This window comes from Ceratosolen solmsi, unplaced genomic scaffold, assembly GCF_000503995.2.
Source record: "Ceratosolen solmsi marchali unplaced genomic scaffold, CerSol_1.0 scaffold6, whole genome shotgun sequence".
In the NCBI taxonomy this organism is placed as follows: domain Eukaryota; kingdom Metazoa; phylum Arthropoda; class Insecta; order Hymenoptera; family Agaonidae; genus Ceratosolen; species Ceratosolen solmsi.
Genome location: NW_011948414.1, coordinates 11602527 through 11629175, shown reverse-complemented (window position 1 = coordinate 11629175; position 26649 = coordinate 11602527). Strand labels below are relative to the sequence as shown.

At 21.0% G+C, this 26649-nt stretch overlaps 1 protein-coding gene across 1 annotated transcript; it reads right to left on the bottom strand.

The window, feature by feature from the left end:
* On the bottom strand, positions 1 to 23450 carry LOC105368439 (probable multidrug resistance-associated protein lethal(2)03659). Its single transcript, XM_011507449.1, has 20 exons — positions 23379 to 23450; positions 23191 to 23285; positions 21420 to 21530; positions 19807 to 20197; positions 16664 to 16795; positions 13951 to 14142; positions 13404 to 13712; positions 12438 to 12572; positions 11713 to 12066; positions 11060 to 11365; positions 10382 to 10576; positions 9673 to 9943; positions 9138 to 9362; positions 7523 to 7753; positions 5107 to 5343; positions 4593 to 4855; positions 3296 to 3490; positions 2474 to 2718; positions 924 to 1053; positions 1 to 269 (listed from the first exon to the last, which is right to left on the bottom strand). Exons 2-20 carry the CDS (start codon positions 23262 to 23264, stop codon positions 51 to 53), a joined length of 4215 nt encoding a protein of 1404 aa, XP_011505751.1. The 5' UTR covers positions 23265 to 23285; positions 23379 to 23450; the 3' UTR covers positions 1 to 50.
* Between the last annotated feature and the right edge of the window lie 3199 nt (positions 23451 to 26649).

Below are 26649 nucleotides of genomic sequence, written 5' to 3'. Positions count from 1 at the left end.
TTTAATTAATACAAATATGTGCTTATATAAGCAACATGAACTTTATATTTTTATAATCGAATATCGTAGTTTTCTTCTGATTGTATTGCCTCTTGAACATTGTTCACTCTACCTTCAGAAATATGAGAATTCTGTTGTATGTTTTGTAAATAAGCTTCTTTAGCAAGTGTTTCTAATTTTTTGGACAGTATCTTCCCAGTCTGATTGACCATTTGGAAGAAATAACTGTTCATATTATTGGTTAAGAGCTCATACGGACAACCAAATTCCTAATTTCAGAATTAAAATAATTAGTAAACATACATAATTTATAGTTATACATAAATTATAATTTTAAAAATATTTTTAAAAATAATACTTTAATGTTTTAAATATTTTAAAATAACTTAGTTGAAAAAAAAAAATACGGTTTAGATTATTTTCGTGAATTATAAATTAAATAAGCATACAAATATAAATACGAAAATGTATATTTAGTTTAAGTAGTTAATATAAGGAAGTTTCTTTCTTTATATAAATCATTCTTAATATAAAAAAATTTCTAAATATTACTTATTATATAAGGCTCTTAAAGATAGTTGTATTATTAGAATTTACTTTTAATTATAGTATAATAATATATTTGATATTTCAAATCAATTATTGAAAATCAAGATTTTTTAATTAAAAATTGAAAATAAATAAATTACAAACTAAAAATAGAAATAACTTTTTATTGGTATTATTCAATAAATTGTAATGTTAAAAAAAATTATTTTAATTTTTATTGTAATAATAATATTGGAATGTCTAATTTTTTAAATAGAGAATCAATAAAATAAATGTGAAGCAATAGACTTTAAAATTGTCAAACTACATTACAGTTTTTATTAATTTTTAATTATTTATAATAATTGATCAAATTAGTTAAAATTTATACATACAACTACAGAACCATTATCCATAACAATGACTCGATCACTATCAATAATGGTATTCAGCCGATGTGCTACTGTTAATACTGTACATCCAGTAAATTTTTTTCTGATTGTATTTTGTATTATGCTATCTGTACTGTAAATAAAATTTATAAATATATAAATTAAAAATTTAATTATTTAATTATTTAATTATTATTGTATAGCAGTACTTTTATCTTTCATAAATTAAATGTTCGTCTTAATAAAAATATGTTCTATTTGTGGTTTGATTATAAATAAATATAAAAATATTTTAAAACCAATTAGGAAAGAAATTATCAATGATTATAGATGATTATAGATGTTTTGCACATTTGTTTCTACATACTATTACCCATAAAAAATATTAAGTAATATTTAATTTTTAATTTTTTTATTAATTTAATTGGTATATTTTTAATGTGTTTCATTAATATATGATTAAATTCTTTACATAAGAGTACTTAATTCGGATAATCATAATTTAAATGTTTAATAATACTTGATGACAATATAAAAATATTAATAGTAATAAATTACTATATATTTATGCAATAGTATTTTTGTAACTCTGATTAAATAGTCGTATATCAGGAAATGCAGAGATAGTATACTTATTTGAGGCATGTATAGTAGAGGTGTAGGCTACTGATTTTTTTTCAATTATTTTCAATTTCAATTCAATATGGAATTTTATATAGTATCTAAACAACTACCAGTTATATTTAATAAAAATCTGCTATATAATAGTAAAAAATATAAAAAAAATTTAATTTGTGAAAATTATAAATGATACACTTAGAAACAAAATTATTCTCATCGAAATATTTACAATTGGTAAGATCGTGATTACACGAAGAACATACATTACACTTATGATTTGATATCGAATGAATCATAAAGTTAAATACATAATTTTAATCATTATAGAGTTCATTTAAATATGTAAATAATATATCATAATTTTCATGAATGAATGTTTTATGTACAGTGCACTTCATTAATTTGTTTATTTATTTTATTATAAACTAAAATATTTTATATGAAAATAAAGTAACAATTTTTATTTATTTTGACTTGTTACTTAGGTTAATTATTCTTCGATAAGTTTTTTTATAGTCTTTTACATTTTAATTATTATTTATTATAGTTTTATTATATATATATATATATCATTTATCGATGTAATCATTATTAGGTTTAAAAATTTTAATTTAATATTAAATTTCAAACGTGTAACAAGTGTAACTTTTAAAAGTAATAGCACATACATTTATCAGTTAAAAACTTTCAAGGTAAAATTATTTGTAAAACAATATGTATAGACACTAATTCAAATAATATTTGTCTGTTTACATCTATAAATAAATTAAAATATGACTTTATTACAAATATTCTTGATTCAAAGAAAATGTTTTTCCAATCGAAAATTAACTTATGTTAAAAGTGCTATTATATTATTATATTATTATACTATTATATCATATATTATTATATGATTTAATGTAAACTGCCGAGTTATTTTCTTTACTTACTGTGCATCGATGTTGGCAGTGGCTTCATCAAGCACTAGAATCAGATTCTGTCGTATAATTGCTCTAGCAAGACAAATCAATTGTCTCTGACCCACACTTAAATTACTACCTTTCTCTGCAATCTGTTGATCTAGTGATAGATCGTTGAGTTCGACTTCACAAAGTGCCTCCCATAGTACTGAGTCCTCATGTTGCTCCATCGGATCGAGATTATAACGGAGACTTTGTGAAAAAAGAACTGGTTCCTAAAAAGTTGTTAACTATTCATCAAGTAGCTAATCTCCAAATATTATCTTATTGTCAATAAAAGAGATTTTATATCATTATTTGCTTCTAATTCTGATTTTGGAAGAATCAATAATTATTGAAATCTTATTAAATTCTAATACGCTAAATTAAATTATATATAAATTAAAACTTTCAGAAAGATAACTAGTGAAAAACTATTTTGAATCTATGTTTTAGAATCTTATTTTTAGAATAAGAACAGTTATTTTATAATTTATGTATGAAAATTTAAATAACAAACAATAAACGTTAGCCATTAAAAAACAATATATATATATATATATATATATATATATAATGTATATAAAATGTATAATAAATTATATGTTAATGAATATTGATTCTCGCATAAAAAAAAAAAGATAATAAAATGACGGCTATCTTAAAAATTTTTTAATAATAAGTCCATTCACATGCATAAAGAAATATATTTATTTGAAATTAATAAATAAAATATTATATATTATCGAAACATTTTAGTGGCTAAATTTTATATTCTAATCTTATTGTTATATTTTTATTATATTATTATACCTGAGGAATTATTGAAATGTGAGCTCGTAATTCTTGTAGACCAATTTGACTCGTGTCAATTCCGTCTATTATAATTTCACCTTTTAAATTCTCGCCTGTTAGACGGAATAAAGCTGCTATTATCGATGACTTGCCAGCACCTGTTCGACCAATTATGCCTACTTTCCAGCCTGGTTCAATTTCTACATTAAGTTCCTAGTAATTGTTTTTAATCACAAAGAAATATAAGAAAGGTTCGAATATACTTTCGAATGAACTACTATTGAATATAGGATATAAAGCGAAAGTGGTAATATTTAAATGGTATATATATTTTTTAATTTTAACATTACCAATGATATAATAAAAAAAAAATTTTAAGCATAGGTAATTAAATATAGATATTGATATTTGTCAATTTATATGTGAGTATTTAAAACCCTATTTGCATACATAGCAAATGTATTTTATTTTTAGTCTTATATTATGCCCAATGGAATTTGCTATTCTTCAACATATGTTGATAAATAACTATGTGAAAAATTGAAACTAATATCATTGTAAAAGTAATCATAAATATAATTATTCCCAAAGAAAAATGAATTAAATTCATTGATTAAATTATTAATCAAGTATTTTCAATTTCATTTAATAGTACATGTATATTAAAATTTCAGAAAAATAACTTTATTATTATTATTATCAATCGATTATTTCAATCGTTCATTTTATTATTCTTCTTTTTACTACCTTTTTCAATAATATTTAATACATAGTAATAGATTTCTTTTAAAAAGAATAATTTATATATATGTATGTATATGTATGGATATGTATCATTAAAAAATAGAACATTTTGATGAAATATTTAAAAATGAATTAATCACTTCTTTACGTTTTCTTCATTTTTCTCTGTAAGCTTTTATTAAATTTTAAATTCGTAAAAACTAAATTTTAAAGTAATCTAATAGATCCAGAATAATTTAGTAATAATTATTTCATGAATATGTATATTTTTAAATAATTATATTAATTTATTATTATTGAAACAGATAATGTAAACGCATTGTGTTATAAGATGATTAAAATTTTATTTAGAATTTATAAAAATAAAATTCCATTTTATATATGGGGAAAATATATTTATACTTTTGTTATAAATAATAAAAAAAAAAAAAAAAAAAAAAAGCTTTGCCCTGTATTTTGTATAGTTTATAAAATGTTTTTAATTTAATTTTTTTTTTTTTTTTTTTTTTTAATATATTTTTACGTTCATCTTCCTGACTTTAGACAATTTATAATATTCGAAAAACATTACCTTTAAAACGAGAGGCTCATTCTTTTCGTATCGCATAGATACATTTTTCATTGAAATACGACCACATTGAGGCCAATTTTTTGGTAATGGAATGATAGAAATAAGTGGATGTTCTTTAGGTAAATTTGTATACTGAACAATTTTTTCAACAGAAGTCAACTGCGACATAACTTCAACATAAAGTCGAAAACCATATTGCACCATACCTGTTAAAATTGCTGCCTGTGAAAGTGCTAATCCAACGTTTCCCCCAAGAATATTTCCTATGTATAGAAAGACAATCAATGATTAAAAAATTTATAATTATATTATAATGTTTTTTAAAATAATTATTATAACTACTCTGTAAATTCAGATTATATTAAATGAATTTGAAATTATATTTAGGTTTAAATTTTGACTTTAAACTCATTTTGCTAAATAATGTCATTATATCTTATAACATTAAATATTCTTGTGAAAGATTATTATAATTATAAATATGTTTAAAAATATTCATTAGTTATGTGCTCACCATTGTTGAGGTAAATGAAACTATAAGCGATGACAGCATTAAGTAATATTAGTATAAAATCGAGAATCATGCCAAAAGCAGCGGCTGTAGTAATAATCATGTACCAAGTACCAGAGTGTTCATCTTGATAACGATCAAATTCCATTACAAGCCTATTTTCAATTTTTTTACCACAACTTCTTATCGTTGTTAATCCATTTAAAGAGGCATTTACATGAGAAAAGACGGGACTTTTAGCTTGAATTGTAATAAGAAATTAACAATAAATTAATATTCATAATGAATTTAAAACAACAATCGAGTTTAAATTTAATACATAAATTTTATGTTAAGCAAATAGTTTTATATAAATAAATAAGAAAAACTTTTTAATATATAACATATTTTAACATACTTTAAAGATGTATTAAATTCAAACAATTGTTAAATAATTTTTAATAAAATTGATATTAAATATTATATTGGATATATTCAAACAATTCATAAATTCATGGTTTTCTACATTTTAAATGTGATATTAATAAGTTCATCCGTAAATTAAGATAAATTAATCAATAAGCAATTGTAATAGCAGTCGATGAAAACATAACAAAAAAATCGCATGTTGAACAAATTCTGATAAGAGTACGTATAGTCTAGTACTAAATTTGTGTTATTAATTTATGCTCTGATTGACTTAACAAACAGACTTAACAATAGCACACGATCCATGAGCAATCCTAAAGATTCTTATATATAAATATGCAATCGATGTGCATTGGTACAATTTCGTAAGCATTAAGTTGATGCAGGTTAACTGTCGAGTACAATGTACAATTAGGTATACTGTATTAATCTCAATTATTTTAGTAAAACAGAGTATTCGATGTATTGAGTTATCCCTGTTTCTATTTCCCCGATTACAACTACAGCCCTGGTGTACCTTTTCACATTACACGTGGATCCGTTACTGACACAGATGTATTTTACAGATGTTACTGACACTTAGATGTATTTTGATAAATTTTTGTCATCTCCAACCTCTCTCCCTTTTCTTACTACAACACGAGATGTTAGATGAGTAAGGCAAACAAAGTATTTTCATGAAAAATCGTTCACCATTTGATAAACTCCACTCGAGCATGACTTTTAAAAGTACTTTTTTTTTATTTTTTCATTGCATGTGGTGACTTTAGTTTTCTTGTTTTAAAGCTCACATAATAATTATGGAGCGAAATGTCCTGTACAGCATTTTTGAGTTTTTAACGTCTTCTACTAATAAATTGCTTATTCGTATTTATTTTGACAAAATTGTGCTTTCAAAAAATTCCATTTTCTTTAATACATCTAGATATAAAGGAGATACAGCGATCACATTTGCGCAATTATTGTATAAGTACTATTTTAACATTAGTTCTCGATGTTGAGAAATCATGGGAAAAGTTGTTGATCAATCGAGCTTACTAATTCAATGCTGAAAATAGTGATTATATAATATATTGAATAGGATCATAAATACTGGATTACGTGAATTACACTCTTATGTAAAGTGACTCTTGACATATAAGAATATATTACACCAATATATCAATACTGGAGCAAAATGTGTACATTGCAGTGATTTTAATTGATAAGAGAAGTGACACTATAATTGTACAATTTTTATCAATATCATGATAGTCACAGTTATTCCACGAGAAAGTATTATTGGGAATTGTGTATTAAAATTATATTTCGATTATGAAAAAAATATAAATAAGAATTTAATTTTGAAACGTATCGAATTATATGTCATCATTTTGAAATTAGGGACAGCTATCTTCGAGTTTATTAAGGAACTTAAATTTTCTATTTGATATTTTAAACTGTACATTCCCTTCTACAAGACCTTGAGCCTATAAACTCTATAAATCAACCAATGAAAAAAATCAACGATGAAACATCTCTGAATTGAAGATAAAATATCGCAAATGTTGGCATTGGATGAAATGAAAAAAACTATAATTCTCTACCAAGTAACCGCCTAATCGCTCAATTTTGTATTCAGAATAATATGTTTTAGTAGATAGAATTTATATATATATTATATATATGAATAATTCACGTTAATAAATTAATTGAACAATTGATTGATAGGTTTTCATATTAGCATATTAATATAGAATTCACATTGATCAATAGTTATTATTACACAAACAATTTGAAATAATACATAGTAAATTTTGTGTTTATTTCCGTTAATTTTAAGTTTTATAATAGTTTACGTGTAATTTATTAATTATAATTGGTATTACTACAATTTATAACTATTTATTTTATTATATTTAATAAGTTTAAAATAAACTTGAGATCGAACTTTTAACTAATTAAATGCAATTATGATATATTTAAATTACAATACAAAAAAATTCTCTTAAAAATTTTCGCTAATACTTACCAGCAGTTTCTAATCTTTTAATTTTTTGAGCAGTATTCAAATAGATCGTCTTGGCAAACCAAAATAGTAGTAATACTATAAAAATAGTTATAATCATCCAATAATTGACAATTACTATGACAACTAAAATTCCAATCATTACAGAAAATATTTGAATCGCTTCTGTATAATTTCTTGAAAGTAATTCGTCCATTGCTCCGGTGTCTTTTGAAAATCGGTTCATAATTCGCCCTAATTACATAAATATAATTTAAAAAACTCATAATTAACCCAATGAGATAAAATATTTAATCTATTTATATATTTTGTAATTTGAAATAAAGCTTAAATCAATTACATTTCATTAACTTTAATTAATCCATTGGCACATAAATATTAAATTATATGCATCCTATGTAATTTAAATTTCATTAAATAATACAAGCATTTAGTTTGTAAATCTTTAATTTTTTTTTAAGTAATATAATAAATACAATTTTTTAAATAAATGCATAAATATATTTTACTTTTACGAGTTCAAAAAATTTTAATATTATTTATTGGAACTTGAAATTTCAATAGCAGATGAATAAAGTTTATATGCTAATATTGAAATTTAATAAGAGGTTTGAAATTAAAAAGTAATTTATAGGAAATAAAAATGTGAAAAAAATTTGTCTGGCAAAAAAACTTAAAAATATAATAAATGTTCAACTTCATAAAAAATATTATAAATATCAGCAATTTTAATGGAGTAGCTGAAATTACATTTAATATCAATTTTGAAACTAAAATATAGCTTAATAAACAAATTGACCACAGTCTACACACGTATATATTGATAAATGGATAAATAAATAAATGATCAAATAAAGAGAGAAATAATAAATGAGAAAAATATAATTGATTATTTAAACATTATTTTGTAAAAACATGTATTTTCATATAGATATAAAAAAATTGCGATTTATCAGCTTTTAATCATGAAACGAAGTGTTGCAATTTATACTAAATAGTGGACTATAAGATAATTATAGTAGAAAGAGCAATCAACTGACACCAGCAGAAAACTTAGCACTTGTTATAAACTTGTGGAACTAATATCCATTAAAATGTATAATATAATTACTATTCATTATAATATAAATATAAAATATATATATTCTTTTTTCACGTAATTGCAATAAAAAAAAGTTTAAACAATGATACAATCATCTTGATTATTAGATTTTCAATTAAATATTTATTAAAGCGATTATATAAATAGATAAGAAAGACTCACTGTATGCTTAAAAAATCTATATTTATTGTTTTATTCTAAATCAAACAATCTTTCCTATATTCTTTCCAGTTAAGATAATAAATTCAAAACTTTTGTAATTTTCCCATAATGCTAACTTTCAAATATCTATTTTTAATATATGTAAAGTTTAGTATAAAATGAATTGAAATTTTGATAAAACTTCAGCATAGTAATAAAAACGTAATAAAATATTATATACTATATACATATACAATTTCTAACGAGCTTGTTTCTCTACAAAAATTTTTTACATAGATGTATTTAAGAATATTTATTAAGAGAAATAATATTTCGCTGTAAGTTTTTGTTACGAAATAATAAATTATATCTTACCGGATGGGTTTTTGTTGAAAAAATTCATTGAAGAATGTAAGATATTTGAAAACATAAGCTTATGAAGCCGTTTACTTGCTTTCATACAAATTCTGATAATGAGGTAACTCCTGGTTAAACATAGAAACGTACAAATACACAAAACAATAGCGTAAATGTATATTGCTTCTTCTGTTGATAACAATTTTATTTCTTCGGTAGGTATATTGAATTCTGAAACATTTTCTGTCAAAAGAAATATCATGCAAAATTATTATAAGACTTGCCTAACTGCCTAATTAAAATAACGATTTGTCAATACAAAAAGAATATTAATTTTTTTTTTCAATTAATCACTTCCAACTATTTCATTAATATTATCAGGAAAACTTTTTTTTATAAATAATGTACGTAATTTGCAAATGCTTCCAAATAATTTGCATCTAATAAATGGATTAATATCATTAAAATTTATCGTTATAATTACAAGATTGTACATTAACTAATAATAAATTATTATTAAAATTACGTCATTAGAACGAGCATTTATACCAACCAAAATTAAAGTTCAAATTATATGTTATATTTAATGATGAACTTGACGTATTTATATTAAATCGCATATCCTCCATATTAGTCCAATAACTAAGCCAGAAATCCGTTCCACTAGTGGCAATTTGCGTAAAAATCAATGTGGTTATGTACAAGCCCAAGAGATACCATGAAGCACCAGCTCGTAGATATATTTTAAAAAGTGTCCCGTTGCTGTAAATTCGATTTATTTCTTCATTGTTTACACTGGCGGCCGTTGATTCAGCCTCTGTACTCTATACCGATATAAAAATTTATGTAAATATAAATGAATTAATAAACATATTAATATTTTTAAATGTATGAAAAATACAACATATTCTCCTATGCTTTTATTGTAGCATTTTTTTACAGAAGTATCATTTAATAAAAAAAAAAAGTTAAGATTACTAATATTTTTTATTATCATTATTATCATTATTATTATTCTTTTCTTCTTCTTCTTCTTCTTATTATTATTATTATTATTATTATTACCAATGTTAATAAAATTACTTTACCCCTATTTTATAATAACATTAAATAACTTGAATATAAAATTCTAATCTCGATTGCATGATTAACATTGGAACTCATCGATTTATTTTTCGTTTGAAGTCATAATAAATTAAATAAGTATTTTTTTTATATCATGATTATTTTAATTAATAAAAATATACCATCATTTTACTCACGTTAAATGATTTTATCGAAGATTGATCATTTTTATGACTTATTGAGTCTGTCAGTTGAGTATCTGCCAATGCAATCATATTCTTTGAGTTTATATTTTTATTAACTTCGTCATTTTTTATATTACTCAACATATCCATGATTTTTGGATTAATATTTGTAATATTTTTATACGATCCTTGGTATTTGATGCATCCCTGACGAGAAAAAAAATTTGAAAATATGTGTAACAAACTTTTAAAAAATGTACAATATACAAACTATAAGAAAGTATTTAATAATACAATTTTTTTTTTAATTTTAATAAATTATGTTATGCAATAAAAAAAAAGTTCTATGTATTATTGCCCTATACTATCTATTATTATCCTATAATAATAGTAAATTATCACAAGAAATAATTCATTTAAATTTCATTTTTACTGAAAATTAACATGGTACTTATTATTGAAATTATTTGATTACATTATTATCTTTTCGATAACCTAATATTAAAACATATCACCAAAAGCATATAACGACTCTCCTGCTTTACTACAAAGAATTTATATTAAAATAATAGAGTTGAGTAAGGCATAGATTAGCTTTAATATTATTTAGCTCATATTCAAATGTCGAATAAATTTCTTATTTTTCTAACAGCCTTTTCTCATTGTATAGTTTTTTTAAGGACTACTTACGCGTTCAACGAAGATAATATTATCAACGTGCTGCAGGAATTGTAGTTGATGCGTTACAAGAATGCGCGTTTTATCGTGAAGGAAGTCACGTATACATCGTTCAAAGAGATGGCATGCTACCTTAGAATCCACTGCACTTAAAGGATCGTCTAAAAGATATACATCAGCCTGTCTGTAAATGGCTCGAGCTAAATTAATACGAGCCTGCTGTCCTCCGGACAGAGAGGAGCCGCGTTCGCCAACAGTCGATAAATCGCCTTTAGATAAATGTTCGAAGTCTTGTTTGAGTGCACACACCTCTACTACCTGTAATTAATCGTCATTGTGACACGCTCTATGTTGATTTAGCAAAAATCGAAACAATTGATTATATATACACATAGGATACCTTGGTTATGTATGAATTGTATGCGACTTTTATGAATAATTTAACGTATAATTATATGAATTTATAAATATAATGAATAATTATAATGGCTAATTCTTTCAATAGAAATGTCAGTTTAATTCTTTTTTTTTTTCTTAGCTCTCTACTAGAAAAAAAAATCAATTGTTTTTACGGACTATTAATTATATGAAAATGACACCCGAAGTTAATATACAAATATTATACTTTATTCCAATACAGTTATTATATATGTATATATGCATACTTTATTGTATCTGGCAGAATCAAAAGGCTCGCCAAAAAGAATGTTTTCTCTCACTGTACTTGCAAAGAGCCATGCATCTTGACTAGCATATGAAATCCGTAGATTATCAATATCTGTATGAAAACCAGACCGCTGAAATGTTTCTAACTTCTTGTCACATTGTTGTCTTAATATAACAGATCCTGCACCCACTTGCAACTCTTTTAGAAGAAGCTGTAGAATAGCGGATTTTCCAGATCCAACATTTCCAGCTAAAGCGCAAAGACTTCCGGCTTTAATTTTGAACGTTAAATCATTAAGAGTTGGTGGCAATTGCCCGCTTTTCCAATTAGCCGATACTCGATGAAAATTCACCTACATTTGTTTGGAATATTTAAATAAATCAGATAATTTTGTAATTACGCAATAATACATTTTTTTTTTTTTTTTTTTTTTTTTTTTTTTTTTTTTTTTAGAATTTTCGAAAATATTTAATAAAATATGGTGATTTATTTTATTTTATATAAAATTAAATTTTTAAATTCGCATATAAAGATTAAAATTAAATGGATAAAAATAATGTTACAACACTTGAAAATATAATTTCAAGTAGACAAATCAATAATTATTAATAATTCCATTTTTCTTTATATTAATATTACTAATTCGAAAACTAAATCAAATTTAGATAATTAAAGTAAAGTTTTCGATTATATAGTGAAAAAAATTCATTTATATAATGTTACCTCTATTAATGTACAAGAGTTTTCATCGCCAGTATCGATATTTTTGTTTTCTGTAAACTTTAGATCATCTTCTAATACTTTTTCTGAAAGTTTCGTAACTTCGGATATTGTAATTTCATCTAAGAGTAGAAATTCCTACGACATATTTATCAATTTTGTTGTTAAAATATTTTTGTTTATTACGTTTTATATGTTAATAATTAAACATTAATTTTTATTAGATTTGAATAATTATAGTATTGTACTATAGTCAATAATATTAAGATAATTAAAACCTTCTTTCGTTAAAATAACTTTAAGGAAATAAACGAACAATAATATATTAACATTATAATTTCATATTGCTTAACTTCTATAACAAGAAAATATTTTTTTTTTAATTTACATGAGCTTAATTTATTTAAATTCTATAATTTATATATTTGCTTTAACGCTCCATTATAATTTTAAGTCTATCATAAAATATTAAACATCTTAATAAAATTTTAATTTATATTAATACATATATTTTTTGGTTATTATAGATATACCATTAACAATCTATGAATTTTAAATAAATAATTACTTTAAAATGTTATGATAAATTATTAAATTTTATAAATAAAAAATAATTAATACATTACTATTAGTTTAATATTAATAAATGAATATAAATAATGTTATGATATTAAGCTTATAGAAAATTCCGAATCTAATTCAATTTTGTAATCGGAGCAACATTTTGCACGTACATTATTTAATAAAAGTATTTTAACTACTGATGAGATTATTTTTGTATATATTATTACTCCATTATCGACACTATTATTGACGGAAACATGTTTTTAAATTTATTCAAATATTTATTTTTTATTTGAATAATTATTAAAATAATTAATAAATTAATAATTAATAAATAGTTGAATTTAAAAAATATATGATTATTTGTTTCTTTGTATTTTTATGTTTAATAAATTTGGAAGTTACCTCGATTCGTTTTATGGATACAGATACTTCTCCAGCTGCAATAAGACCATTTGGCATCATGTAAATTATTGACAATTGTAGAATATTAAAGTAGGTGGCCAAAACAAATGAAATTTCAGCAGTCAGGTGATTACCCGCAAATACGTATAATATAAGAGTAACAAAGAGTGTTGTTCGTTCTGTGTAAATCATAGAGCTGAAGAATAGACTTCGCACATGTGATGTGATTGTTATTTTTTTCATCTCAGCCAATCGAATATTGTCAACAATTTTGCTAAATGGTTTTTCCCATGCATACATTTTTATAACCTTCATGACAAAATCTTAGTTTAGGTGTAAAATGATTAATTAAATATATGATATTTACAATATGATTATCTTAAAATATTATAAATATTTAAATTATGTACTATAAATATATTAAGAACTTTAACATTTTTTATTTTATTTTTTAATTTTTTTTTTAATATATATAAACATAATTTACATAATTTATATAAACATGCAAGTATATTTTTTATGGAGCTGTAGAAGCTTAATATAATACCTTTATTCCAGAGATTAGTTCACTCATTAATTGAACTCTTTTATCCGTTAAAATAGCAATTTTCAATCGTAAACTTTTACTTGTGTAAGTAACAATTGATTGCAATGGAATTGCTATCAGTAATAAAATTATTATTCCTACTAATAATATAATTCCAATACTATCCCACATAATATATACAATCAATAAAACCTACATAAAAAATATGATTAATTATCTCTATAATAATATTAATATTATTTACAATATAATGCTACATTCTACAAAAATAATATATTTAAAAAAAAAATTAATTAATTACAAAGTCCCTATTTATTAAAAGCGGAAATGCATTAAAAAAATTTTAAACATTAATTTATGTTTATTTATTAAATATGTTTTCATAATGCATTTTTTTACATAATGCAGGAGTGTAATTACAGCTCAAATGTATACATTTTTTTTATTTTACTTGATACTAATATTATAATACTTTAATTTAAATATTTTTTATTTAAAGGAATGTAATACATAAACTTTCTTGTTTTATTTATAAAATTTGAATAATATCATAAGTAAAGTATTAAGAAAATATATATATTCTAATATAAAATATATTATACTGTATAAAATAAAAAATATATGCACACATATGCGAATTTATGATATGCTTTAATTTAAGAAAATAATAGAAACCTTTTTTTTTTAAACGATTGGAGTTTATTTGCAATATAGTTTAAAAGAATTTTATTCATTATATATTTTTTTCCTTTTTTCAATCCAAAATTAAAATATTAACTTATATTGTTATGTATAAGGCAATCAAACTTCAGTTCTTTTCATGTAATAATATAGTTACACTTTAATAACAAAGATCTTTATATTCTAGTTATACTTAGTAATCAATTGTCGATTAAAACTGTTTATTTAAGAATATTTAGAAGTTATTTTTAAATTGAGGTTTGCCTTACATAGATAAATAAATCATGTTTTAATTTTAGACCGATTTTAAAACAGAATCTAATATAAGTTCCTATTTGTTTATAATAAAGGATGGCCTATTTATATATACAATTGTCAATAAATAAGTTATAAATAATTTAATAAATATTTATAGCTTCAACATTGATAATGAATATTCAATTAACAATCTGATGATCTTGATGTTGATAATCAATTATAAATAAAAAACGAGTATTTCAAATTACTCAGTCGAAAGTGAGTATTAGTATCTTTGTCATTGATTTAAAAAATATATTTATGTAGTCATAATTTAGAGTTGGTCATATTTATGAGTTAGACAAATTGTTAAGATAAACATTTTACGATTTCAATGCATAAGTAATTGCACATATAATTGCCAAACAGTTATAAAAAGTTGTATTGAAAGTGAACAAATTTTGTTTAATTATTTTTAGTCAAGACATGTTTGCCTAAAAGTAGTTTCCACGGTATTCAAAATTTGAGATAAGTATCCAGTTGCCTTTATATTATTTATAACCTAATAGGTGTCTTATTAATTATTTAATTATTTTGATTGCAAACTTATTAAACAAATTTCTTAAATGAATATTAATCAATAATTTCTGAGTTATGCTGTGAATTTTTATAATTATAAATTGTATTTTTCAAATTTCACTAAAGATATGAGATTTCAAATAAAAAATTAATGCTTTAACATTATGGACATTATGAATATAATGAAAAAATTTGTATGTTGAATAGATTTTTGTTGTTATACGATTATATTTTGATGTATTTATAGGATATATGGTAAAGTTTCATTACAATTAGTAATTAACATTATTAAAATATGATTATTTTAAATTAGTTTTATCAAGCACATGAATATTAAAAATCTATATAATTTTATATAAGTTTGAACATAGAATAGACCCATAAATATGTTTAAAAAATACCGACTTATTTATAAGCATAAATATATAAATATAATAAAAATGAATGTATATATAAATATATAATAAAAAATAGTTTTTAGTTTTTGTAAATCTTTTACAAATCTTTTATAAATTGCTTTATAATTTAGTATAATATCTGTATAATAACAGGCCCATCATTTAATTTATTTTTAATAAGGAATGAAACATATGATAAATCATGGAAATAATATAAAATGACAAAAGGTATTGCAGATAGTACAAGTCAATTCAAGTACATTTGCAAGTACAATTATAATTATTGTCTTGTATATAACTTCCTTAATCATAAGTCTATATTACGTTAAGTAAATTAAACTATAGGAAATTAAGAAATTATTAATAAATATTATAATAGTCATTGATCAATTTTTAAGAACATTTTAAATATCCATTTTTTAATAGGTCAAGTGGAATTTGATGATAATGTATTTAAAATATCTTAATAATTAATAATGAAATGCAAGTAGTTCTGTGTAAAAAGAAATATTAGAAATACTTTTTATATAAATCGAGTTTTACTTTTCTATATTTTAGTTGGAAAGAGAATTTTATATCGGAAATACATAACGTTATTTGCATAAGTCAATATTTTCCATTTAAATAAAATATATACTTACTTCACATTATTTACTATACTTTCACTTATAAGCACATACGAAAATTTAATAAATTATTTGTATTTACCGAATCTTTTTTACAATAATTTTGCTTAAAATTTTCTATTAAATGCTTTAAAATGGTTTTACCCTTTAAATACAATTATTGAAATTATATTATTTGACTAATTAACTTACTTGAATTGGCGTTATCCACATGAAGTTAATAAATTGGAAAAACATATCAAATCGACTTACGTCATTACTCATCAAATTAATGACTTGCCCAGCCGCAGTTTGATCCAAAATAGATTTGTGAAGGCGTAATGTCTGCATAAGAATAATTTTAATTATTTAAAAAATTAAAAAGTATTATTTTTTTTAAAATAATTATTATAAAATACTATAACATTATAAGGATATAACATCAAATATATTATTAAATTTTTAACAATTTTCAAATAAAGTTTTGATTTAACCTTAATTACACAAAAATACAATTTTTGTTAAAACTCTTTTAATATTATGTAATTGAAAGTTTAAGTATATCAAAATAACATATAATTAATGAAACAATATCAAAATGTTCTATAGTATACTGACTATAAATTAATTATTAATACATAAGTTATAAAGGCTTTTTATATTATTTTATGCTCCTTCTATAGAAATTTACTCATCAAAATAATTGTATTAATAAAATTTTAATGTAATGGTATGATCGTATTCATAATCAATTATTCTTTATCTCAATTATGTAGTATTTGTTAACTTTAAAACTTCATTCATTTTCACCTAAGATTAACTAAAAAAAAATGGACATAGGTGTCCATAGCTTAGACAAATTGTATTTATTTTAATTATGAAAAATTATTTTTCTCTAACATTAATCCTTAATTTAGTAAAGTGTTCTAAGTAGTAATATAAGATTTTTATCGTTAAACGTTTTATTCTTGTACTTATATTGAAATTATTGTAATAACCTTTATAGGAATTGGATGACAATTATATATCATTGATAAATTGATTAAATAAAAATTAAATATATAAATGTACAAATTTAGATTTATAAAATCATTCCTTTCCTAATAAATACTCTTGTTGCATTACTATTCTTCTTTTTTTAATTAAATTAAAAAATTTATATTGATAATTCACTCAATAAAACTTTAAAAAATTTAACAAATATTATAAATGTAAAAATTAAATAATATAAAGAATTATTTAAATAATTCTAAAGATACAATTAATCACATTTTTTTATCAATTCTGAAAGTAGAAATTTATTCATACTCTTTATTCTCCAAAAAATAAACTTTATTAATAATGGTTTTCTTGTTGTAAACGCATTATCTTATTATTCCTTAATTGTACTTGTTTCTTTTTTTTCAATAGCGATATAATTCTTAACATTGTTCATTTTTACATATTTTTAAAAATATTACAATTAAAAATAATTATGGATATATATTTTCAAAATAATTTTAACTTTTATTTTACTCATTTAAATTTACTTTTTTTATGTATAGAATATAATACTAAAAAAATCTAATCTAGAAGTTATATATCTACTGATTTGAAAGCCTTTTTTACTGTATACTTTTCTTTTATTTTCTTTCGTAATAATTCGTCTCTAATACTTTCAAAATATTAATATGCGTATTAATTACGAAACGCAATAACGAAAAGCGGATATAGCACAGTATATATTAAAATTTCGATAAATTATAAAATACAATATGAAAATCAATGGACTACTTAATGACTTAAAAAAATTATTTCAATATATTCAATTCTTATAATAATTTAGTGTAACGATAATTATATATTTTAATGCAATATATCAAAATATTTAAATATTAAAAATATGTATACGTAACATATAAATAAATATATATATATATACATATATTTAAAATATAATATTACTTTAACTGAATTTTTATGTAGTGTTCTTATAAATATTATATTATAATACATAACTACAAATTCCAGAAGTATTGTAATATTACTGGATTGTTGGAAGTGCTATAAATAGTATTAGAATTTAATAAAATTTAAAATATGGACAAACATAGGTACGATAAAAAAAATGTGAATTTTTTCACAAAGGTGAATGTAAATGTAATTATATTTAAAGTGTGTATTTAAACTACAATGTAATGTTAGAAGTTTATCAAAATAATAATTTATCAAAATAGTACATGTATATTATAATTATAAATCTTTAATTGGTATAGTTTTTGTTTTTGTATGATATAAGGAGTTGAAGTCAATTTATCGTAAACGTGGCGTACAAATGAACTCTAAAAAACACATTTTAAATACAATATTATAACAAATTAGTTATTATTTGCAGTATTATTATAATTATAATATTATATACGCACACATATATGTGTATATATATATGTATACATATATTTAATTATACATAAATAAGTTTTTGCATTTAAGTTATAGCACTTTTTCAATGATTCAAGTAATTCTACCTTTTACTACATAAAAGGTCCGAAATAAAATAAAACATATTATTAAAGCTTCTAGACTATAATAAACAATGATTATTATCAGACTTGGAGAATAGAATGAAATTATGTGTCCATATGTAATGAAAAGTATACTATGTATCATAGCAAAACTTAGATGTAATAAATATCATGATAATAATATAAATTTAATTTTAAATTTATTGAAATTTATTTACTTTTTAATAATATTGAACAAAGTCTTCTGAATAATTTCAATTTTATCTTAATAATAGAATAGAAACATTTATTCTATTTATAAATTATTAAAAAAAATTAATTATATGATATATTCTATTTTTAATATTTTTTAATTATTTTATAATGTCATTTTGATATTTTCAAATGAAAAAAAAAAATCTTATTTATTTTAATTTGAAGTAGCACTTAAAATTTTTATAGAAAATAATAGAGTTGGTGAGTTTCAACAAGATTATTTATTAAAATTTCAAAACTGATCTATAATTTATAAAAGAAATTATTACAAACAATAAAATTTAGGCATTAATAATATATTTAATGCCGACTTAATAAATATAATTTCATTTCAATTAATTATATTGGAGCTTAAAATTGAAAGTAATCCAGACATTTCTATTAAATGACATAATGATAACTGTATATATAATTATAATTATAACTATATATATATATATATATATATATATATATATATATAAATAATAATAAATATATTATAATTAAAACAGAAATAATGTTTTCAAATTTTTTACTAAAAATGTACTACGATAATATATTTTTAATTTTTTTAAATTATTGTTTATAATGGAAATTGTACACATAAGTAAGTACCTTTCTATACATTAAACTGCAGCAAGCCACTCGAGCACGCATGCCCATTCTACATGCCAATTGATAAGCATGTTGTTGGAACAAGACCGTAACTAGCTTTATTAGAATCATAATTGTGGCATTAAAGAAAGCTCGATTACGTTCGTCAATATTCTCACTTCCACCGACCTTGAAGTAATCTATAACCCATCCCTGAAATATAGGGTGACAGACTATCAAGACTAAGAAATTTAGTGCCTGAATTATAGATAGAATGACATTCTGCCAAAAAAACATGCGAATGAGGGCCTTTGAAAGGCTTGGTCGAGTTAATTTTGACAATATCTTATCCCCTTTATTATCAACTATATACTTTTTTTTTTTCCATTTTTCCAGTTCATGATTCCATTCTCTGTAAATATATGTTTTGTATGATTATTAATTTGATAATTTACTTAGTTAAATATTTATGTAAATACAAAATATTTTAAATTACGTAATAATATACGATCCAAAATTTAAATATGTAGTATATGAATACAAATTTAAACTTTAAATATTAAAAAATAGAATGGAGTATTCCATAAATTTTTTTTCTTCATTATCTAGGATATTATTTATTTAAAAAGTGGATACTTCATTTTCGGAACAATAATTCATAACTTAAACAAAAAGTAAAAAATTTTGCTAAAAAATATTTTAAAAATATTTCAGTACCTATTTTAATGGATAACTATTAATAATGTTTTGTATAAATTAGCATATTCGTTATAAAGTAAAATTAAAAAATTTATAATACTTTTACTATTAACAAATTATTATTAATTAAATAAAATTATAATCATTAATTTATCAGTAAATAAACTAATTATATAAATATTTTTATTTTTTATAATACTATATGATTATATATAAATATATCCTTAACATATTTATGCAAAAACTTTTTCTTTCTAATTTCATTAAAACTGCATAGATAATACAGTAGCTCATATAATACATTTATATAATAAAATTATATCTGCATGGCATTTATATTACATTAGTTTTCAATATAAAACATATGAAGACGGAAATGATCGTTACAACTTTGAAAATGTTAAACGGAATTACAAATATCAGAATATAAATTCTTCTTTGAATAACAACAATGTTATTGTAATAACGTTATTGAGGTAAAATAAATGTAGAATAAAAAATTAAGCATTAACGTTATTTCATTTAAGTTACATAATCAAATAAATTATAAATAGTCGATACTCTTAATATTCAAGTTTGACATTCAAATTGATATTCAAGTAAAATATCTATTCATTTCTGATGTCATCTTTATTCATACCATAAAATATACAATAAAAATCTCATTAATGTGTTTCATTTAATCAAAGCTAATATAATCTTTGTATATTTTATTATTACATTTTTTATTTATAATATGTATTTTTATGGTTTAATGATTATATATATATATATTTGGAAAACACAGATACATAATTTTTATTTATGAGTTGAGTAATACTATATTATTTATATCAATATATTAAAATCATAATTCATATAATGATAGTGATAATCAATCAAAAATAAGGAATTACACAAGTTATTCAAATAGCGAATATTTCAAATTTAATTACGTTTCAAGCCGATTTCCAAGGTATTCCGATTTATCAGTATGAACAGGATCATATATGTCATCCAATGTTATATTTCTGTGATTGCTCTTCCAAAAGATATCTTTTGTGTACCTGCAAGAATTAAAAATAATTAAGTTTTAATGGAACATTTATATTTACATTGGTAGATACCAAAAAAGATTAATTATTGGTGTACTGTTCAACATTTTATCGTCTAACAATCTTAGTTTTTATTTATATTGTATTTTTAAAAATTATGATTCTTAATATAATACATTAATTAAACGTCATATAATATATTTATTTAATGTATTTAGTATAATTTTATATAAATATTCAGCTCCTAATAAGTTTTTACAAGTTCTCTTAAATTTATTCTATTACATATGAATATTTAATTATAAATAAACAACTGTAAACGTAAGAAATATTATAAATTTATAAAATCTGATATATTGTAAAAAGCAATTTATAAAAATCAATGAACGTAATAATTTTTTTAATTTTAATATAAAAATTTTATTTATTTTATTTTCCTTAAATTTAATGTATAATTAACTGGTACATTGGTGTACAATTAAGTAGTACAATGATGAATAAACTCCGTTTAAGTATAATAATTAAACATTGATGATAAAGAAAGTTCCATAATGAAATACCATTATTAAATTATTATTTATCATTATTAAAACAATGTCTTATATCTCTATAATAATACAGATATGAATTTATTTTAATTTAAATTCAATAATAACAATAAATCTATGTATTATTTTAAAGTAAAAAAAAACACATATCTTCTAAAATATTGTAATAATACATTTTTATAATTTTATGTAATTTGCACAGTTATTTATATGAAACACATGTACACAATACAAAAATTAAATAAGAATTAAAAAAAAATCATTACTAATAAATTTATCTGCTTGTCTCTCTGTTTTTTAATAAGATGTATATAATACATTACATTAATCTAGGATTTTTTTTCATGGCTAGAATAGTTAAGCAATTTTAGTATGTAATTCCAGTTTCTAATTTCTAAACACTAATATCAATGTACACATTTTGTAATAAGATTATTTGACAATTAATATTATATTCTATTTATGTTAATAAATTCATAGAAAATTTTTATTTAATTCAGAATATGATAATATATTAATAGCATAAATGAAAATTAATTTTTTAATAGTGTAAATGCTACTTAAAAAAATCTTGAAATATATCATTGTTAAAATAAAATTCTTAATAACTATTATAAAATCGTATAAATCAATATACAAGTAAATCTTGTTAAAATGGATTTGAGATTTAAATTGGAATGTGAGACATATGCAGCAAAAACGAAGAAAATATTGAAATTCCATTCTCATACTTTAAAATTAAAATTTAACAAAAAGTATCTAATATTATTATAATAATATACTAATCAATAATTTTATTTTATATTTAAAGGCTATTGACATTGTATTGTTCGAATATAAGTTTAGTTCAAATTTTCGAGATGAATTAAAATTTTATAAAATAAATTAATTTTTGTATGAAAAAATTAATAAAAAATGATTTGTGCAATATAATAAATGTATTGTCATGTATTAATTGCAATCGATCATTTTTTAATTTTTTTAACGAATTTAATTATTGTATAGATTATAATGAAAATTTGAATGATATAAAGCGGTATTATAATATACATGCTTTAATATTAATAAAAATAATACAGATTTATAATCAAATTACGTTCATTTATGATTTTAATAATACATACCAAAAAAATAAATTACAAATATAGTTGGTTTTGCCTATAGGATTTTGCTTGTTCACCCTTCTTTTATTATCCATACTTGATTAAAATTAAAGAAACTATGAACATAGAAAATATTATAATAAAGCAATCAGAAATAAATATATATAGCAAATGCATACGGTGTATTTTATAACTAATGTATACTCAACGACTGATTATACTACAATGAAATAACGTAAAGATTTTCTTGTTCAACAGTACTGGAAAGAACAAAAAGAGAGAGGCCGTTTTAGTTATATAAGTTGATATATAAAGTGAGCTGTGTGATTGCACTAATACTGAAGTATACATAAAATAGTTAAGGCATGCGTTCAAATAAGCTCGGATGAGAAGGTTGATAACACAAGTAATCGCATGATGTTGAATAAGATCATTTAAATATAAAATTGTAAAATAATTAGTTGAAAATACAGATAAATTTTTAGAGCGAAAAGTAAATTATTAGAAATAGACTATTAAGAACAAATTTTAATTCTGATAATTTATCATAGATAGAACTTTTTGCCTACCGAATTAAATAGTTAGATTTATCTTTCATTATAGAACCACTTATTTATAACACATCTAAAATTGTAAATTATACCATAAAACATTATTCAAATAAAATATTCATTAAATTATATAAAATAAGATTTTAGGTATCTAAACATTTATATGCCTTTTACTTTTAAGCCATTCACAAGTATATTCGCATTTTAAATTAAGAAATCTAACATTTTAAGTAACAGAGAGCAATAATTTTTTTTAATAAATTATATTGTATATTCGCTTCAAAAATCTTATATAAAAAAGGAACGAGCTTTTAAAATAATTATAATTATTGCTATGAATATATTTTAACTTGACTACGTATGAAATTTTTATGGTATATTTCATAATTTTCAATATTTTTAATACTTATTAAATATTTTATAGATTATTAAGATTTTATGATTAAGAAAATGCTTTCTAATAAAAGAATCTTTTCAATTCTTTCAATTTTTATAAATAAAAATTATTGCAATAATAATAAGCGTTGTGTTTTAATAAAGACATATTTAACATTTGTATTACCCATATTTTTTATTAATATTTTATACTTTTATCAGTAGCAATTACAATTTAAATAAAGAAATTTTTTAGTTTAGAATTTTTAAATTTAATTTTTAAATAAGTATTTTTAAGTTAATTTATTAATAGTATTCCTCTAGTGACCAAATTATTTTTAAATATGTGTTAAATATTTTCATAGTAAATACCACTATAACAAACTAATTTACAATATTAAAAATTTATTATACGAGTTTTAATAATGCATTATCTGTTCAATATTATTATAATATTTTATAATGGTAGCCATCTTTTTGTAAAAGTTTTATATACAATAATATAATTACTGTATTAAAATGTAAGTGTATAATAAGATATATAATATATGCGTAAATTTATAATGCTTATTAATATGTATTTATATTTGTTGATAAATATTAAATACATTAATTTTAACATTAAAATCATATTGAATGTAAGGAGAAATTATAGACTGTACATTTTCTTGTAATTTTAATAAGGTTTATTATAAGTTATTAATTTTTAATTTAGAAAAAATTTTTCTAAAACCATAACTACTCTATAACGTTCTAATAAAAAGAATTCTTTGATAAACATCTCTTTATCTAGTTAATTAGAATTATAACAAAATGAAGCACAATGGTGTTTGTATCTACTAACTTACTGGTTTCATATGAAAACTGATATAAATTAAACAATGTATCAATTATTTCAAGAATTACTTGAATCTTAAACATTTTTTGTTAAAAAGAAAAACGAATTTCCATGGGAATTTGAAATTATTATGTTTGCAAAATAATAAATAGAGAACTGAAAAATGGATAAATATTTTACAACCGATGAATAAGGCAATATGAACCATTACGGTAAATCTAGAAAATTAAAAAATTTCTGTTAACAAATTAATTAATTCATTGCAATCTGTCTAATTTTGTTGATTTGTTATAGAATTATTTAGTGATAAATTAAAATTGGTTACTCTGATCCAGATGGGATAGGATAGTTATGTTGTTAATTTTTTTATTGTAACTGTATTATAATATTAACAAACATGCTCTCATTCATTCCCTTGAAATTATTTTGTTATCTATTATCGGAATAATGTTTTTGCAGATACGTCAAAAACACGTCGAGGATTACCAATATTTTTCTGGTCTTACGCCGATTGTAATAAAAGATTTAAAAAAAAATAATAAAATCAATCTTTTAAAAACTTAAGTAAAAAATAGAGAATTTTTTAAATTTCATTAAGTATTCATGATTAATTTAAATTGTTTTTTGAATTAAATGTAAACAAATAAAAATTAGTTTAAATATTCAATATGTATTACGTATGAAAACATATTTTATGCGTTATATATAAATGCAATAACATCTATTTTTATCTATTTATATCTAATTATCTAACTATTTATTTATATTTAAATTATTCATTTTATAAGATATTATATTTTTTATATTAACCTTGAAATTATTTTGATTTTAAATAGAAGCTTTGCCTCTTAATATTAGTATCAATATTCTTTCACTATATGTGCCCAGAGAATATAAACATATTTGATCAGTTATCGTGATATATTTCATATGAATTTTTTTTAATTAAAATAAAACAATAAACAATAATAAAATTTTTTAAAAAGCTTATTAAATAAATAAATAAATATGTATATTATAGTTATTTATAAAAGAATTAATTTTAATTGAATTCTGATTCAATTAATTCGTGTATATATAATATTAATATAATAATTTAAATACTCATTCAATGATTAAATTGATAGCTAATTTTAATTCTATAATTTGAATTATAATTTAAAAATAGAGTTAATATCTTAAAGAATTATATTTGTTATTTTAAAGGAATTAGTTAATTACTTAACTTTTAATTTATATTTAATTAATTCATAATTAGTTAGTTTACTATAGAATAATTGTACTAATAATTATTATATTAATAAAATTATATAATAAAAATTAATTCGATAAATAATCTATTTAGTTTTATCATATTTCAAGGTACAAAATCACCATGTATTTTTATATTTGAATATTAGAACATGATAAGGTCTCAGTTATAATCAAATCTCTGTTAGCATTATTTGTCGTAAAACACAAACATTATGGAAATGTTATATCATTAATATATTTTTGATCACAAGAGTACAAGATATACAAGTATTTTTATAAAATTTAAACATTTTTTTATTATGTTACAATTTATGTTATCCCATTAAAATAATGCATATAAAATCTGTATAGAAGATTATCCCGACATAAACTAATGTATAACCTGACATGAATTATAATATTTATTCACGAATTATTAAATAAATGCTTTTGAATAATTAGGATGAATTATTGTTATCATAA

Coding starts and splice junctions, on each gene's coding strand:
- LOC105368439 (XM_011507449.1), bottom strand. CDS start 23,264: ATGGATAATAAAAGAAGGGTGAACAAGCAAAATCCTATAGGCAAAACC. Junction 16,796..19,806: donor GCAGTTTAATGTATAGAAAG/GTACTTACTTAT, acceptor ATTCTTATGCAG/ACATTACGCCTTCACAAATC. Junction 14,143..16,663: donor TGTGGATAACGCCAATTCAA/GTAAGTTAATTA, acceptor TTTTTTATGTAG/GTTTTATTGATTGTATATAT.